General features: G+C 46.5%; 2 protein-coding genes across 2 annotated transcripts; one reads left to right on the top strand and one right to left on the bottom strand.

Moving 5' to 3' along the window:
- The first annotated feature begins 404 nt into the window (after positions 1 to 404).
- Positions 405 to 5,911, top strand: LOC115332843 (zinc finger protein 501). The gene is made up of 2 exons (XM_029995347.4): positions 405 to 699; positions 2,842 to 5,911. The coding sequence occupies exon 2, from the start codon at positions 2,954 to 2,956 to the stop codon at positions 3,746 to 3,748; it is 795 nt and encodes a 264-aa protein (XP_029851207.2). The 5' UTR covers positions 405 to 699; positions 2,842 to 2,953; the 3' UTR covers positions 3,749 to 5,911.
- A 622-nt stretch (positions 5,912 to 6,533) lies between these two features.
- On the bottom strand, positions 6,534 to 17,083 carry LOC8029653 (tigger transposable element-derived protein 4). The gene is made up of 4 exons (XM_029995342.3): positions 16,348 to 17,083; positions 14,356 to 14,461; positions 13,126 to 13,224; positions 6,534 to 10,222 (listed from the first exon to the last, which is right to left on the bottom strand). Exons 1-4 carry the CDS (start codon positions 16,788 to 16,790, stop codon positions 10,136 to 10,138), a joined length of 735 nt encoding a protein of 244 aa, XP_029851202.1. The 5' UTR covers positions 16,791 to 17,083; the 3' UTR covers positions 6,534 to 10,135.
- Positions 17,084 to 17,455: the final 372 nt, after the last annotated feature.

Genomic DNA, 17,455 nt, shown 5'->3' on the forward strand with positions numbered 1-17,455 from the left:
GTCACAACCAGATGCCAAAGTTTCAACCCGATCCGATAACTTAATCAAAAGTTATAAATGATTTTCTGAAAATTTTAATGGGAAAATGGCGGCCGACGGAGTTTTCAAACACATGGGGCTCTATGGCACCAGAAACCGAAAACGGGCGAAAATGGGCTCCATTTTCCCATTGAAATTTTCAGAAAATCATTTATAACTTTTGATTAAGTTATCGGATCGAGTTGAAACTTTGGCATCTGGTTGTGACCTCTAGCTCTACCTTTGGGCGGAAAATGAGCGTTCGGGGATGCCGAGTTTATTTTTGCGGTAGAAAAGACCGTGTAAATTTTCATTTGTGACACCCTGTATTACAATACAATACATTTAACATGAAACCATGCACAACAGTACACTTGCTCCAACTACGGTGATCTGAACATTCAACCAAAAAAATTAATGGATAGGTATTTGCGCTGCTCTGCTCTGTTGCGCTGTGGGTGGTAGCTTGCACCACCTAGCTTGCACCATCTAGACGTTTGCCGAATTTTTCGCCGAATCTTTGCCGAATTTTCCTTCAAAAGTTCTGCATGTGCCAAACCGGCCGAAACCACAGTGGGCAGAATCAGAGGCAGGATCGATCCACCCCACCACGACCAACGAGTTGGTCGTGCACCCCACACTGTCCCACATTCGTTGTGCATTCGCCCATGAATAACGAAGGTAAGGCGGTTGAAAAGGTGCATTTGCCGCCTTTGTTTTCATCGAACGTAAAGGCATGCAAACAATGTGAACAGCCAGCTAGTACACCCGTCGTGGTGCTCTTTGTTCGTTCGAGAAAGGGGCCGAAGGTGTTGTGCGGATAGAAACTCACACCGCTCATTCACTCGCGAGGTAGCAAATTTGCGAGGAAATATTTGAAGAATAAGGCGATACTTCATGCCGGTGATTCACAAATTACTGTTGCCTCAGTTCGTGTAAATAAACTAATGACAGTTATCATAAAAACGTTTTTTTTTTTTTTTATGCACAGGAAGAAAAGCTGCAAAGACCTGTTTGACGCTGCTACTCACAGCATAGTTTTCACGTGACGTCACGTCCCCTATTCCCGCTCGCAAACCGCCATTACGAGGTACTGAGAAGAGCTCTGCTGAGAAGACGCGGACACCGCCGCCGTTTGAACGCTGCTCGACCACGACATTGCTATGGCGTATCATGCATATGTTACAGCATCCACATGCATGACTACGACACAAAGTTTTCATACAAAATGCAGGATCACTAAACTGAGCATTTTAACTCTAACGATTTATAAAATGCGTTACGCAAACCGGCGGGCTCATGAAGGGCAGAGGTTGTTCACCACATTCGTAGCCCAGATGCTGGGTGGACACCCAGTCGGTTTGTATCGTCCAGTCGAAGGTTTGCCTGTACATGAAAAGACGTGCTTGTACCTGAGGCATTCAACGTCGCAAAATCTGGGTTGTACACTTGCGCCGCCGCCGAAACACTATCATCGCGGGTGGGCTAAACAGACACCACAGAGATGAGGAAGCTCAGTGATAAAAGGTAAAAGCAAAGAGAGCAGCAGCAACTGTCCACAATCTAGTAGAGGGTTTGTCAGTCCCTGCGGCATGACACTGCCAGGCACTGTAAAGCTGCCTTAGCTGCTGTGGCCAAGCACACATAATATGAAAGTAAGGTTTCAGCAATCCATGTATTACGGATGAAACGTGTATTCACCACAGGAAGCAACGACCACAGACACAGACGTTGTCGAGCTCCAATGTTTCTCGGACAGCAGTCTTGTGGGCTCAAACTGTCGGTTTACCATTTTCGGCACACAATGTAACCTCATATTCGGCATTGTGTTACCCTCCTTTGCAGAGAACTTGCTTCTGCTGCGGCAACCAAACATCGTCCGCATCAGCGTTACTGTGCCACGGTGACTGCAAGTGCATATAACGTGAAAACATGAAAGAAACACGCACAGCAAATAATGCAGCAGTAGCCAGTGTTGTCGCTGGCGGCGTGAAACAGAAACTGTCAGTACCTGGTGACGTCGGCGACATATCCCATAAGCCCGAGTGACGTTCGTGAAAACTTGTTGAAAACTATCCATCTCAAATAAGCTTTACATTTTTGCTTTACATTGTGCCATGTGTGAGTAGCAACGTCTACGAGAAGGTTTTTGCCGCTTTCCTACCTGTACATAGGAAAAAACAGGTTTTCTTAGACTTAATATTTTCTCCTTAAACCTGCACTAATAAAATTCGAGTATGATAAATGCACCACCTAAAGACAGCTTTCTGAAGATCTGCAATGAACTTCGTTCATTGCTTTATTTATAAAAAGTTTTGTACGCCAGAATAGCGCTTGAGAACACCCTGTATGTATTTCTTTATACTCGGTGTGCAGAAACAGTACGAAGAATGAAGGGGAATAAGAAAGAGGGGTCGACAGTTGATCTGGGCAATGCAGATAAGCATAATCTGCGTCAAGAGTGGCAAAATGGAACACCGACTTCGTGACAGTTCATGATGTGCCCAAAGAAATGATGGTGCCATTTTTAGCTCTGCTTTGAGCTGAAACACCTGGCGATAGATCTTATTTTTAAAAGATGTGCAAGACTTGGGAGCAGTAGAGTGTTTTCTATCAATGTTATACTTGCTGTGTAGTTGTAATTGACTAAAACAAAATGCGTGGATAGGGTCAATTGGGCAATTGGTGGGCCCATATCTCCCCTTTCTGTTTCAGACGCTCTTACACACTTCATTCTCTTCTGCACGGTAGCAAAGCTGATTTGTGAGAAAACTGTCCATTACATGGTGAGCAGGGTATATCGTGCCTGCTTAATCTTTACAGAACACATGGAACGCCCACATCGTGGCTTGCACCCTACTTGACAACCAACGTGCTCCTTACAAGCTTTCGAAGTCGTCCGTCGCCAAAACCACCCGCGCAAACGCCGGCAGCCATGGCCTGCCAGGAGCAGAGCCACAAGTGCAAGGAATGCTCCAAGTCTTTCAGCACCAAGTCGAGCCTCACCAGGCACCGCCAGTGCCACGCCACGGAGCCCCCGGTACTCTTTGCGTGCTCCCTCTGCCCCATGACCTTTGGCAGGCGCGACCAGCTCACCACGCACAGGCGTCGCCACACGGCAGACCGGCCCCACCGGTGCCAGATGTGCCCGATGAACTTTTTGTTCCAGCGGGACCTCTCGCAGCACTTGCGCGTGCACTCGGGCGAGCGGCCGTTTGGCTGCAAACGGTGCCTCAAAATGTTCCCGAGCCGCTCGGGCCTTGCCAAGCACGTCCACCAGGTGCACTCGTCCGTGAGGCCCCACGCCTGCGCCGTCTGCCCCAAGGCATTTGCGCAGGCGGACGCATTGACACGTCACGCACGCACGCACACCGACGAGCGCCCGTTCGTCTGCCGCCTGTGCCCGGTGAGCTTCCGGCAGAAGTGCCACCTGAAGGCCCACGTGGACGTGGAGCACGACGGATGCCGCCCGTTCAAGTGCGACCGATGCCCTAAGGCCTTCCTCCAGCGGTCGTGGCTGACCAAGCACCGCCGTGTGCACGCCGGTATGCACATCTACAAGTGCACGTCGTGCAGCCTGGACTTTCCGCGTCGGACGATGCTTGCGGCACACGTCCGGACCCACTCGGACGAGGTCTGCTTCCGGTGCGAGCTGTGCCCCAAGGGCTACACCAACCGCCAGAACCTGACAAGGCACCTCCGGCTAGCCCACAGAGAGCAGACTGTGTAACGCTACGGTCCCCGGAACGCAGCTTCTCAAATGGCGTGTTTAGTTTGTCCTACGATGTGGTCCCTCAATAGAACATTTGCAGTATTATCAAGCGCACTGGCCCACACTCAAAGAATCATGGGAGACGTGTTCCTTCAGCTCCCTAGTGATCGCTAATTTTCGACCAACTCCATGGTTACACAGTTTTTGAGCGTAATTTGAGGTCACCCTGAACAAGCACCTGATATACCCCAAGGACCTGTCATATTACTTTTAAATTTGCTCGTCAACGTCAGCATTTTTTATACTGCGTATGCGGTCCACCTTTCAACCTGGCTGAGCTGCAGAAATCCCTTACAATATTATCATTCTCGTGATTGTTGTTTGATCAGGAATTGCTTAAAAAAAACGATAATTCACAACAACAAAAACCAGGATTTAGCTCGGAGTCCGCAGGGCTCTTTATAGAATTTTTAGCGTTTCTAACTTAATATCAGCTTGATAATAATGTAAGAGATTTCTGCAGCCCATCCAGGTTGAAGGGTGGACAGCATGCACAGTATCAAAAATGCCGACATTGAGAGAAATTTTAAAAGCGATATGACAGGTCACTGGGGTATATCAGGCACTTGTTCAAGGTGACTCCGAATTACGCTCAAAACCTGTGCAACCAAGAATAGCGTTGAAATTACCAATCACTAAGGGGCCGAAGGAACACCGTTCCCATGATTCTTTTAGCGCGGGCCGGGGCACTTGGAGGATATCGCAAATGGTCTATTTCTGCAAGTAGCCAGGAGTCGAGGTGCCGCGATAACAGCAACACTCGCATTTGCTCATGCTTGCTTCCGGAACTTCTACGCCCAATCGCTTGGATCGCGACAGCATGGCACTCCGGCTTTTGCGACGTTATGTATCGCCACTTCAGGACCGCCGGTGGGCAAACTGGGATTCCAAACGCACTAGTCGGAAACGGATTTCAGGGACCGTAGTATTGCTGCTTTATTTTTCTAGGCCTTTCACCTCCGACCGCACCTTTCGTCATGCGCCCCATTTTTACGTGGGTTGAATTCGATCCCAGTGCCCACCGTAAAACAGGCTGGACGGGTCTGCCCCGGCCCGTAGAGCGCCGAAGCGCCGAAATCTTTGTGGAGGGTGTATTTTAGCGGTGGGTTTTACGTCCTGAAGCTTCGAGGCATAGCTCCGTTTCTGCAAGATATGAGAATGTCGTCCCTTAAAATCGGAGCTGTGGATAGCCAAGGATAACCCAACGGACCATTTCAGAAATATGTGGCACCTCCCATCGTCTTTTTGATGCAATACGGTAGTCTGATGTATGGCGCGTGAACGAGTAGCCATCAATAGAAGGAGCGGTTCATGTTGCTTTAGTACTTTGCAATGTCGGAACACAAGGAAAGCGGGATGATGACAGAAGAGGGCATGTATTGGCCTTGTGGTTAGCGTGCTCATTTTTCTTTGTGTTCTACAGTCGCGGTGAGCTGCAGGATTGGCGAGAGGCCTTGTGAGACTTTCCGGAAAAATCTTTTGGGCTTACAGTCATTGCCTAGTCGAGCATTGCCAAAGCTGCGAGTATGCCTCAGCAGCAAGATCACGGCGCTTAGAGGCCATACTTGCAAACGTCTATAGAGCACTAGTGCAAAGGTCTTCCAAAAGCAGACAGTGCCGATGACTGACCCTTCGCGGCAGGTTTGCACAATCACATTTCGCTTTGTTTCGTATAGATTTTGCATTAACTTTGCGTGCACAAATAATTTTAGAGGGAAGTTAGATGACTTGCATATTACCTTCGGTCTGTTGAAGTGCCAAACGTGGTTCGCTCCACTCGATCGTCTATGTCAATAGGCTTGTACTAAATTTGGTGCAGATGTTCTCATTTTTCGAAATCAGACGAGGGAAAACCCAGCGCTAAAATATGCCTTTAATGAAAGCTTTGGCTCGCTATCCGCAGTTGCCAAGTTTCCCAGCTCGTCTTACAGTTGCCCCCTGCACATCATTTCGCACAAATATTTTTGTTGAATTTACGTGTGCATGTTGTTTTTTTCCTCCAAGATGCTCAAAATGAAATTTGTGTGATTGAACACATTTGTAAAAATTGTACTCAAGTTGCACCATTGTGAATGTGCCTTTTAGGGTCTTGTTTTGGGAAAATAAAAGGCAGTGTTTGAATCTGCATTGTTTTTGTTACTTCTTTTGTTCGCTATACTCTGTTCCACTTTAAGTGCAAGCGTAGCAAAGGCCCCAACAGCGAGCTTCAAGCTTTCAGCGTCCTTCCTGAGCATGTGCACTCGAGCAGTGCAAGCATCGTTCGGAGCATTATACCCGTGCTTGTAGTAAGGCTTCGCTTGCACATAGAGTGAGACGAACTGCAGTGCATAGCCATATTGAATACTTTGACTGTTGGGAACTGTGTGGGACCAAAGATGATAGTCACTTTCTATAAAATTATTATTACAGTTACGAAGGAACGTGCAGTCGCAAAATTAGACACGTTGCATAACAGAAGGACGACATTCGTATACAAGATAGCAAATGGTGCGATTGTCTACTTTTGTGCCCTTCAGACCATTTTGTGCATTGCATTCACCATCCTGTCTTTATGGTTTGTACAACGGGGCACCCGTCGTACAAACCATGCGAAGCGATGACCGATTGTGGACACATGGGCTTGAGTGTCACCGGCACACTTGAGCCCACGTTGTCAAGTCGAGTTGACATGCTCGACTTGACTAAGACTTTTTTTGTTGCTTATTTTAGTTTGGGGCTAAGGAGCCGTGCAGCAACAGCAACGTTTAAAAAAAACCTTTTTTTATTTTTTTTTTTACAACTGCTTTTTTGCTGTGTATTTTGTGTGCGTATGCTGGCTTGGTGGTTTTCCAGCCCCGCACCCCGCTATGGGAGTTCAACACAAAAAAACAATGCTCCTATACTATTACATGTGGTTGTTTGGACTGTTCGATATAAATGATTCGAAATACCCAGGCGCAATATAACCGGGCCCGACTGTAGTTCCTATTTCAGCAACTTGTGCCCCGAGGTCACAATAAAAATTTGGTGGCTACATTTTTCGGGCAACTCGGGGCAGTTACAATCACTTAAAATTAAGTTTATATATATATTTAAAAAAAATTCCTCATTGTTTGACAAGTTTTGTGTGTAAATTGTATAAGGAACAACAAACTAAAGACGAGCTTTCTTTTGGTACACAATAAATGTTGCTGCCTCAATGTGTATTACAGGCAGTGTGTCGATATTGAAATGTGATGGCTGGATCAATCTTTCCTCTGTTGTACGCCGATTGGCGAGGTGACACTTGCATCGTCCACGGTCTTCATGGCGCCTAATGTTTTGCGAGTTGTTGGCTTTTACGTATTGCTGGAACCAGAACATTTCAACAGACATGCAACTGGGTTTGTAACTTTGATTCGAGTTTATCTCGAGTAACGATTGCGGCTCTATTACTTGTTGAAAACTCTCCACGTGTCTTGCATTTTGAGGTTGGTTCTACGCGAAACATTTACATAAAAAGAAGGAAAGAAACTAAATTTCATCTTTGGTTGGCGAGGGGTTAACAGTTCAGGGGAAACTCCTCCTACCCCTTTCACTTCAGTAGAATGAACGCTGGAGAGGTCTCCCCCCCTCCAGCATTCACTCTTCTAAAGGGAAAAAAGTCTGGAGGAGTTTCTCCTGAACTCCTAGCCTGTCGCTGACTATAGACCAAAGAGAACGAGGCACACAAATGATGTCCTGAAGAGCATGTAAACGCTGCATATACATATGTTAGAACAGGAATTGGCAACCTTTCGCTGCCACAGGCCAATTTGTCGCAGAGTGGAGACAGAGTGGGCCGGGTAAAAATCAGGGAAAGGGGGGGGAAGGGGGGGACGGTATCAGTGGGAGGCAATCGGCTAACAAAAATAAGGGACAAAATGCAAAGTAAACTGCTGCAGGCTATATTATGTGTGGCTCTTGAAGCTGCAGGTTCTGCCTCCATCATTCTAGCAAAACTACTCGCACGCACAGTTCCGATTCCAAACACCAAGGACCGAGACAAACTTAAAATGTTACCGTCCCAATAGATGATATCCGAAACTGCTTGGTGGTCTGGCAGCACTGTGCACGCGGCCATCTTGGTAGTGTTAAGAATCTTGAGTTTCGGTTTCTCAGCATTTCCAGGGTATGCCACTAAGAGCGATTCGGAAACTTCATTGTTTTCTGACTTTCTATCACCCAACATGGACAAAGAACTAGACTGTCATGCCTTTCATCTCTGAGGACACTTCTGATTCTTTTTTCAATGCAAATACACAGGAAGTCGTACTGTTCAGCGGTAGACCACTTCACGCCAATATATGTGATTCAAGGTTAGATATATTTTTTTTTAGTTGTTACTGGCAAAAGGTTTTGTTCGTGGAAAGCTGTTTTTTTTAAAGGAAACCGTGCCCTAAACAATATTTGTCAGGCATTGCAAAGAGCTCAAATTGGTTTCAGATGGCAATGACATCAAGCACAGTTGACGGATGTGCTATTAATGATGATTTGTTCTACCCTGGCACAATAACTGCACTGACTTTCTCAAAACTACCCCCCGAGCTTCTTTGTACTAAACAAAAATTTTACCTAAACTGTGACAACAACAAAAAAAAAAAAGGAGACTGAAACCAAGTTGGCACCGCCCGTGTTGCTCCATTCGACGTCCACAACGTAAGTTTTCATTGCCGCCGACATTAAAGTTTTAGCCACTGCAGTGAACCTAAGTCGAACGTGGCGTTTGACAAAAAGACAGCAAAATCCCATCTTCGTGAGTGTTGAGCAAACAGACACATTGTCTGTGTCTGTCGTGTTTTCTATTCTACATGACCGCACTTCAAATATTCAAGAACATTATATCAACGAACTCTCCGCCATTCAGTTGTACAGGTGTTTTACAAACCTCGTTTACCGACGGCAGATGAAGTGTATAGAAATCCTCGCAAGCAATGCAATTGTTTTCTTGCTTTCCAAATTAATTCATCTTTTTTTTAATATATGACATTAAAATGAGGGCTCTGTGATGCTTTGAGCTTTCGTTGTTCACTGTTAACCATACGCATCTTCAATTATGGTTGGTGGCGTAGATCGTTACAACTGTCATCTTTTTGACTCGCTTAACAGCCTTGGTCTCGTCCGCATACATTGAGCTGCTTGTGCATCAAGAAAAATGCAGGCCGACACTACAACGTGCATAAACGAAACACAAAAAGTCGCGTTCACGTCGCGCACGAATCGAAGGTTTATCGCCACATCCGAAACGGAACGGAGCAACACGTTGGCATCGCATCTTTCGTACGAAGTGCAGTCGCTAGTTTACACGGGGCCTTTGCCGGTCGGGTCACTGGTTTCGTTTTCTCGCCGCTACCAAGATGGTGGTCGTAGTTCTCGGCACGATACTAGATGGCGCTCTACATTTCACTTATGGTCTATTTCTCTTTGTAATATGGAGTATAAGATTTTTGCTAAACTTCCGACCAGTCACTTGGTCAAAATCCTTATAGCAAGCCCTTGAGTACAACAAAAAAAAAAAACTTAAAATTGACAATGTTATGAACCACGATTGCAAACGAAAAGTATGCTAAGCACGACGACCTTAACTATTGATTTCCAATGCATCACTGTGGTGCACAACAATTGCTAATGGACAATAAACTGATCCCCTGGTAGTCCGCTTAAACAACCAACAATAATTCTTACGCCATTAGTCCTAGAGTGTGTGTGTGGGATGGCGAGGTGGGGCTTGTCGGGGAGCCGCATAATATTCCCTCACGGGCTTCGCGGGCCGCCAGTTGCCGACCCCTGTGTTAAAGTAACAATTGCAGTTTTTTGTACATGATGGGAACACATTTACATTATATGCTCAATGTCCATTTTGAAATAAAGTGGTAGCTTTGTTTGATGGTCTGCATTCTTCCGATCGAGATGGGCAGATATGATTAGGGTCCTGCATTTTCTGTTTTAAGAAGTATATTCCCCAATCTCCCTCACTCAGCTGGCTGCACTCCTTTCTAAGAAAAGTGATTTCGACACTCGGACCCTAAGAGAGCCGTGATGCTCTCCGAACACAAAGCTGTTCCAAGACAGTCTAAGGGCGGTGTTCCAAAATTTACTCTATCTCGCTCTAGGGTAAAGGTTCTGCACCTTGGCTTCCGAAAACCTACCCACGTCCAGTGTCACTCCATTTGCATTGTCACGTGACACGATCAGCCGAAGTAACTCGGACCCATGATAGAGTGAGATTTGGAACACGGCCTTGATGTCCTTGGCCTTTGGGTGACGTGGAATCACAGGGTGCACTGATGAACGATCCAGGCTTCTCTTTGGCTGGTAGTGGTATGGTTGGAGTCTCCCTGCCGACGGCTAGAGATTCGCCGTGCTGCATCCTTTGTCCGCGAGCTTCACTCTCGCGTCGGTGGAGGCGTTGCGGGATGGCACAGGCAGGATGGTCTGGAAATGATATTCACTTTATTTTAAAGGGACACCGAAATATTCTTTTAATTAACAAGATTTTGCGGTAATTCAGTAAGCTATAGTATTTTTCAATAAATTACTTAAATAATTTCCTCATTGCAAAAAGAAAAGGCCTATTTGAAAGACCCAAAGAAACAGATAAAGCAAGATACTACAGTGACTTGCTCTTTTTCACCATCATCATCATCATCAGTACCTAAGAGAAGGAGGAGGAATAATAATCTATCTGCAAAGGAATGTGACACAAGGCTAGAAGAGAAATTGGCAAGAGCTTGTATGCTTGCACGTCTGCTAGCCAGCCACCCGGGACAGGAGAAAACAAAATAATGTAACGAAAGCAGTACTAAGAACATTTTTAACACGGTACAAACACCATATGCCCTTAAAGTGCCGGGTTTTACCCTGCATGCCGAACAAAATTGTTGGTCTTAGTGACGCTATATCAGACATTGTAAAGACCACTTATTTATTTAACAAACATCACTCTCAGGGTAAAATGTTAATCGACGTTGGCATGCCTCCAGCCTAAGACATTTTTCTCATATTGTACTTATCAAGACACGGTACTATGCAGAGGCACCTCAACCTTGTGCCCTGCTCTTTAGTGTGGCCTTACTTGGCCTTTTTTTTATCTGGAACTGTAATTTTTTTGTTTTCACAGTCATCGAATACAGAGTTCATGAAGGATTTTTAGATTTCTGTACTCGCCTTAACCCTTTCCCTACCATGGACGACCTGAGTTCTTCCACACTGTTTGTACCGCTCCCCCCGAAGACGAGCTGGGCTCGTCCACGTTGATTCAGGCTCCAATACGCTACCATGGACGAACTGGGCTACTCCACGTGTTTCTAGTGAGCTTTGCCGTGGATAGATGCCGACGGAAAATAAAAACCTGGTAAATTTCTGAATTTGGCAGAAAATTGTTCCAATGCAGGCAACAGTGGATTTAAATATGGCGACGTCAACTTCTGGTCGCTGCGTTCGTAGTGACGACCTTGCCTCAAAATTCGGGACAAAAGAAGATACTGTGATGTCTCTTCAGATTCAGAAGACGAGGAAATGAATCTTTCATCGAACAGCAAGAGCAATGCAACTGAGTTATTGGATTTTAGCTCAGACGACTCCGATTTCAATGAGGACATTGTGTTGGCGCGTTGGCATGGACTAGAATCAATGTAGAAAATCTCGCTTTAGCCCCTTCACGTTTTGCATTCACTTAGCATGCAATCGTCCATGTGCAAGGTGATGTGAACTGTCTGCGGTAATGCAGTGAAGCGGAACTTTAGTCTCTTTTTCTTTTGCAGTGTGTTTAAAGATTTCTCATATAATAAATATTTTGGCATTTGTTTTTGGCCTTTGTATTGCATATTAAATTTATAGGGCACATAAAAGAATTCAACATTTTTCAACAGTTTTTCTCCAAATTTTTGTGGTAGGCAAAGGGTTAAAGGGGCCCTGCAATCATATTTAAGCGTCTACCTTTTTTGCGGTTTCCACGTCTCTTGCGGTTTGGGCAAGCCAGCAGGCACGGAGACAGTAACTAAATATCAGTGCGTCATATTTTAACCGGACGACGCGGAAACCTCCTCCAATGACGAAGGCGACCCGCGGTACCGAAAGCGCACGATATGTAACGTCTTTGGTCCTGGGCTTACTACTGGTCAAAGCTGCTAAAAGCTTCTTTTTAGTCGAAATACAAAATATAAGTGGTGCGACCCATTTCAATTATGTATAAAAGTAGTTTTTGTTTAGTATTTTAGATCAGAAAAGAAACAAATGCAGTTTATAAAGTACGAAAACAAGAAATGACCCGTAGACATACCCGCCACCAAGCGGTGAAAAAGGCAGCGCATACTAGAAAGGAGCAGTGGGATCAGGCGCCGACACAGAAAGGTCCCGGATGTACGAGGTGGCACTGCGGTCGTAGGGACTATAAAATCCGACCGGCTCCGAGCGATCTGAAAGCCTTCGGCGAGCAGCTTTGTCTGGCGGTTTGGCTGTTTCGCGGTATGGCAGCGCGAAGTGGCTCCCATTCTGAACTGATCTTTACCCCGTGTTTGCTGTCGTTTGTGGTCAATGAAGTGTCATGCCGAATCAGTGTTTAATCGCGCAGCAAATGCATTGAGAGCCGCTCTGGCTGCCCGCTGCATACAGCCTATTCAGAACATGCTTTAGTGGCACCCTCTTGCGCCGTCGACAGTGCGGCAGCCGTGAGCGCTTGCATAGCTCACTACCCCTCCTCTAGTTCACGGCCACTCAAGCAACCAAGGACGTCATGAAAGAGGTTATATTTTGCTTGTTGTTGTCATTTTAATTTGCCTATAACTTTTAAAATGAAGCGAAATTCATGAAAAGAAAGGTTTCGTTAAGTTACTACGTTCAGTGTGCTCAGGTTCAGTGCAAATTAAAAATTAGTAAAAAAGTCATAGCAGGGCCCCTTTAAGAAGCTTGAAGTTGAATGACACAGATTCGCCGTTCTGTAACAACGAAGAAGCATACCAGAACAAAGGTCACCTAAATAAGTACTTTTATACATGATATCAAAAAGTGACAAAAGATAAAATGTTTTTTTTTTTCATTGCTCGCTCATACAAAACGCTACATGTAAAAAAAAAAAAAAAAAAAAAAAAAAATTGCAAGTTTAGTTGGGCGAGTAGCAGAGAGCAAACCGAAACTGAAACCACATGGAAGTGCACTCGAGCCTACTCGAACGTGGCACTCAAAAGCGTTAATCGCAAGAATGCAGAGTAAAAGGCAGCCGGCTCCGTCCCATTGTTAAAGCCATTCGTCGGCAAACATTGGGCAGCTAATGTTAGTTGCCTAATACTTGTATTCGGGAACATTCCCAAATGGTCGATAAGTGGTTCCCGCCCCCTTACCTGAGTCTGGGCGCAGTTTCTGTCCAGGAAGCAGAGCAAGACGCTCGGCATAAAGCTGCTGCCTGTGTCGAGAACACCAGCACCCGCCTGTGTGTTCGCCTGAAACGACCAGTTGTTTCAGTGTCGTGCAGCTCCATTTATAGCTACGATACAGCGTCTTCAATAAACCCCAAAAGTGGACACCCCCGCCAGTTTTATCAAAATCAGGGCAAACGGGGAAAACCCTGCATTGGAACCAGCGGTGTCACTAACGGGAGCGGAGGTGGCGGACTGCCCCAGGTGCAGTGCTCAAGAGGGTGTCACTGCACGGAAGGGTCACGGCGGGCAAGGGCAGGAGGGGTGTCGCGGTGGGCCACCGCAATGGGTGCCACTGACCTTAGTGACGCCACTGATCGGAACTGTTCTCGAAAAAGAAATCCCCAAGTTTCATGGGAAGATATCTTTAACCACAGCTTTATTTTGGGTTACCCTGCAACAAAATGTTTGTGAGGCTTCCTACGGTAACCACACCCCTTTATTTCGTTTCTTCCGACATCCGACGGAGGCTTACTGCGGAGAAGGTGCCATGTCACCGAGATTTCGGTTCCACGTCAAAAGCTCCCCAGACGGTCGAAATTAATCCTCAGTTCACCGCTGGGGCGTGCTAGATGCCTTTCTCTGGTTCGGGAGGTAAAGCCCCCCAATACCGTTGGTACCGGGACGATTTCCCCGTAGTATTCAGGTCATGAGCATGTTTCCTGGAGGTCAAGGAATCCAATGTCCATGTCCTATTTTCTTCAATATAAACCTCTTCTTAACCCCAATTTTTTTTTTTTTTTTTGTCCAACATTGAAATTTAGCATTAAATCTGGCAAAAAATAAAAAAAAAGATCACCCCGCTCCCCACTTTTCCCAAAAGAAAACCTCGAAAATATGCAACTTTATTCATAGCTCACTTGCTTTCCAGAAATGCTCGGCAGTAAGCACAGTTTTGCATGGTTTGGAGTAGATTTTCGGGCAACCTCAGAGGGTGTTCATTCAAGATCTTTTTGCTTTTACTGGAAATACAGTTTTGTTGGAGGTCATCATTTTCTTGGGCCACGGAATCTTGATTGACCTCAAATTCTAAATATTTCGGAGCGTTTATAACGCAACAAAATAACGATGACACAGTGAAAGTTTGTCGGATTTATATCTGGGAGTATGAGAGCCCAGTCCCGAGGCATGCCCTGTAGGATTATTTTGCCTTACGTCTTGTAGGAGCCCGGTACTGCTGCTCACATCCACAATGTTCACTCGTCCAGAAGATTCTTCCGGGACTTGCACCGTAGCTTGTGTATGCTCTTCTCGTTTTGCGCTGCAATATTTCAATGTGCAGTGTTTCTATGCAAGGTGAACATCTTTTAGGAGCACATATTTTCACTGCTACTTTCCCATTTACAAGCCCGCCGAGAAACAGAATGACAATGTCGCACAGAGGTTATGGAATAAAAAGAATAAATCTCAAACATGAAACTTACTTCCAGGTTTTCTACTCTAACAACTAATGGGTTGATGACTACAAACTTTCCCTCAAGAGATTTGACTCGAAACTTGGGGTGATTCGTTTATCGGCCAAGAAATAAATTCTGAAAGCAGTGCAACTTTCATGCTTCTCTGTTTCGTCGAAAAAGCCCCAAAGCATGATATTAATTGAATAATAAATTGGTAGGTCATTTGCTTGTATACTCAATTCTTTCACATTTGGTAGAAAACTTGCGAGACCGCAGCTAGAAAGTGACCCATAAGACAACGTAGGAAAGTTCAACCAGCTTGGTGAAATGCACCGACAAGTATGTAACGTCTCTCCTAGAAGCACCCAGGAGCGTTTTAGTTAGATGAAAACTCCATTGTAGTAATGTGACTGTACATGCCTGGTATTTACGAGATGTATCATGGGCCGAATCCTGAATAATCGCCCAAAGGAAGTTAAAATCTTAAATTTGGTTCTCTTACAGATTCACGACAATCACACATATGCTCTATTCATGCACGCAAGTTAAAATCATATTTAAACTCACAACAAAAGAGTGGCTAACTTTTGCATGTTCCTTACTCAACTAGTGAAGCAAATGAAGGGAGAAGATGCTGGATGATATGCCGGTTGGTCAAAGTCAGGGCGTTTATTGGCATTAACATTTGTAGGGCCGAGAGTTTGAGGCAGCCAAAAGGCATGGAGCCCGTGCGTACAAGTGCTTTCAAAAGTCGCGCTGGTTAAGGGAGGTCTGATACAGTAGGAAGAATAGTGTTTGGGTTTATTTTATACACCAACACGTTGTCTACAAACAGATCCGCATTTGCTCACACCAGCTGTAGGTACTGCGCGTGCATAGAAACCAAGCTCAGGTGAGCTAAAGCGTCTGAACATGCGCAGTGCCAACAGCAGCGCTACTGCAGTGGTGTTATGGTGCCAACAGCACATCTCCGGCTCGTGTGTTTAGCGTCATATCCCACCCATACATCAAACGTCATCGCAAAGTGGCAACAAATGACGTCATTAATGCCGGAGTGTCATGCTGTCGGATGTCGCGAACCTAGCGGTTGATCGTAGCAATTCTGGCGAAAAGCATGAGCGAACGCGAGTGCCGCTGTCGTCGCGGCATCCCATCTTCTGGCTGCGGACACTTCCATAAGCTGCCACACTGGAGAGCGACCTGCAGCAGGAGAGGCGTCTGCCACATACACAAACGCTATTGGGACGCCACCAGGATTGTGACGGGCGACAACATGACAATCTGCTATCAGGGGCAGATCCAGAACTCCATTTGGGGGGGGGCAGAAAATTTGTGAGGATACTATTCTCCCATTCTTTCTTGTGCACCAGGGGGTCAACCAATGGCAAATTACCCTCCGAGAAGGGGGGAGGGGGGGTCGACTTTGTTTGGGGGGGGGGGGGGGGGGGGGGGGCGCCCCCGTCGCCCCCCCCCCCCCCCCCCCCCCCCCCCCCCCTTTGGATTTGCCGCTGACTTCTATGATGTCATCAGGCAAAAATCAAGGGAGCACTTTTTTGGATGTGGTAAACATACCAGTCGGGGGCGCGTTCCAGGCACCATAGTGGTGTGACGTCAGAGAGCTGCGAAATTGACGTCAGAACGTTCCACCAATCCTAGGCTTAGTTTCATTTTCATCTCCCCTGTAGCCGCCCCTGAAAGCGAACATTCTAACGTTTTCTACACGCGTGCAAGTACGAGAAAGCTAACCAACCTCATCTTCCTGGGAGACGACAGGCGATAGCGTTGCTTGAATCTGGACAACCACCCATTGCTGGCCTGAAAGTTCTCATAGTTCAGGGAGGTGGCCAACTGTTGGGCTTTGGCCCGTAGTACGGCGCCGTCGATCGTGGCGTGCTGTGCGCGCTCCTTCACGAACCACTTGTAAAGGGACTCTTCGATGTCTGCGTAATCGGGAGGGCGAAATCGCTTGCGCTTCCCGAGACCGGAGGCCGAGTTCTCGCGGAGCCTGTCTGCGTTCTTGATTATCGTCGAAAGCGTCGAGTTGGCTATCCGATACTTTCGGGCGACGTTCTTCATAACGACGCCCGCTTTGAGCTCGCTCAACATGCGCAGCTTGGTTTCGATGGTGAGCGAATTCCGCTTTGCGACCCGCGTCTCCTTGCCGCTAGACAGAGACGACGCGTGACTGACCATTGCCACACCAAATCGCAAGCGCAAGTACTCTACAAAATTGGCGGGTGGAGTGCAAACAAGAACCAGGCTCTGGCACGGAGGTCGTAGAGCTTATGCACAACACTCGAGAAGGCACGACAAGATTGCCGGCTTCTGATGTACGAGTGGTACGAGGACGACCGCCGTTTCCGGAAGGTACGATCGTTATATCGAGGCAGCCGTTCGTTATAACTGGGCCACTGGGCTCGCTAGTCTCGAACTCCAAGGAGGCAAGAACTTCATAACAAGCCACAAACGGGATGCCTGCAGAAGCCAGACGGCCAGACAAGACAAGCCACACAAATAGACTTCTTCCAAAATCGAAGCGCCCCAACGCGGCGAAATACCACACAGTGCATTTGGTGCACTCTGGGAACTAGTTGGCCACTCAGTTTCGGTTTCGATTAGCATCTTCATTTCATACTATCACGCCGTGACCGAGTGCGCTGCTCGCGTTTTCGGTTATCAGACTTTTTACGAATGTGCAATACACTCATTCTCGAGCGATATAAAATGAAGACCGGGGCACTTTCCTTGGTTCCCGAAGCACCGGATATTGTATGCAAACGCAGTAAGGGGTGGCGTAGTCACCTCACCCCACGTGTGCATCTTTCAGCTCAATTTCAATAATCCCGTCAAGTACCAGT

The sequence above is a fragment of the Ixodes scapularis genome, unplaced genomic scaffold, assembly GCF_016920785.2.
Source record: "Ixodes scapularis isolate PalLabHiFi unplaced genomic scaffold, ASM1692078v2 PGA_scaffold8__174_contigs__length_109621045, whole genome shotgun sequence".
Taxonomy (NCBI): Eukaryota; Metazoa; Arthropoda; class Arachnida; order Ixodida; family Ixodidae; genus Ixodes; species Ixodes scapularis.

Coding starts and splice junctions, on each gene's coding strand:
- LOC115332843 (XM_029995347.4), top strand. CDS start 2,954: ATGGCCTGCCAGGAGCAGAGCCACAAGTGCAAGGAATGCTCCAAGTCT.
- LOC8029653 (XM_029995342.3), bottom strand. CDS start 16,790: ATGGTCAGTCACGCGTCGTCTCTGTCTAGCGGCAAGGAGACGCGGGTC. Junction 14,462..16,347: donor TCGTCTCCCAGGAAGATGAG/GTTGGTTAGCTT, acceptor GAAATATTGCAG/CGCAAAACGAGAAGAGCATA. Junction 10,223..13,125: donor GAAACTGCGCCCAGACTCAG/GTAAGGGGGCGG, acceptor TATCATTTCCAG/ACCATCCTGCCTGTGCCATC.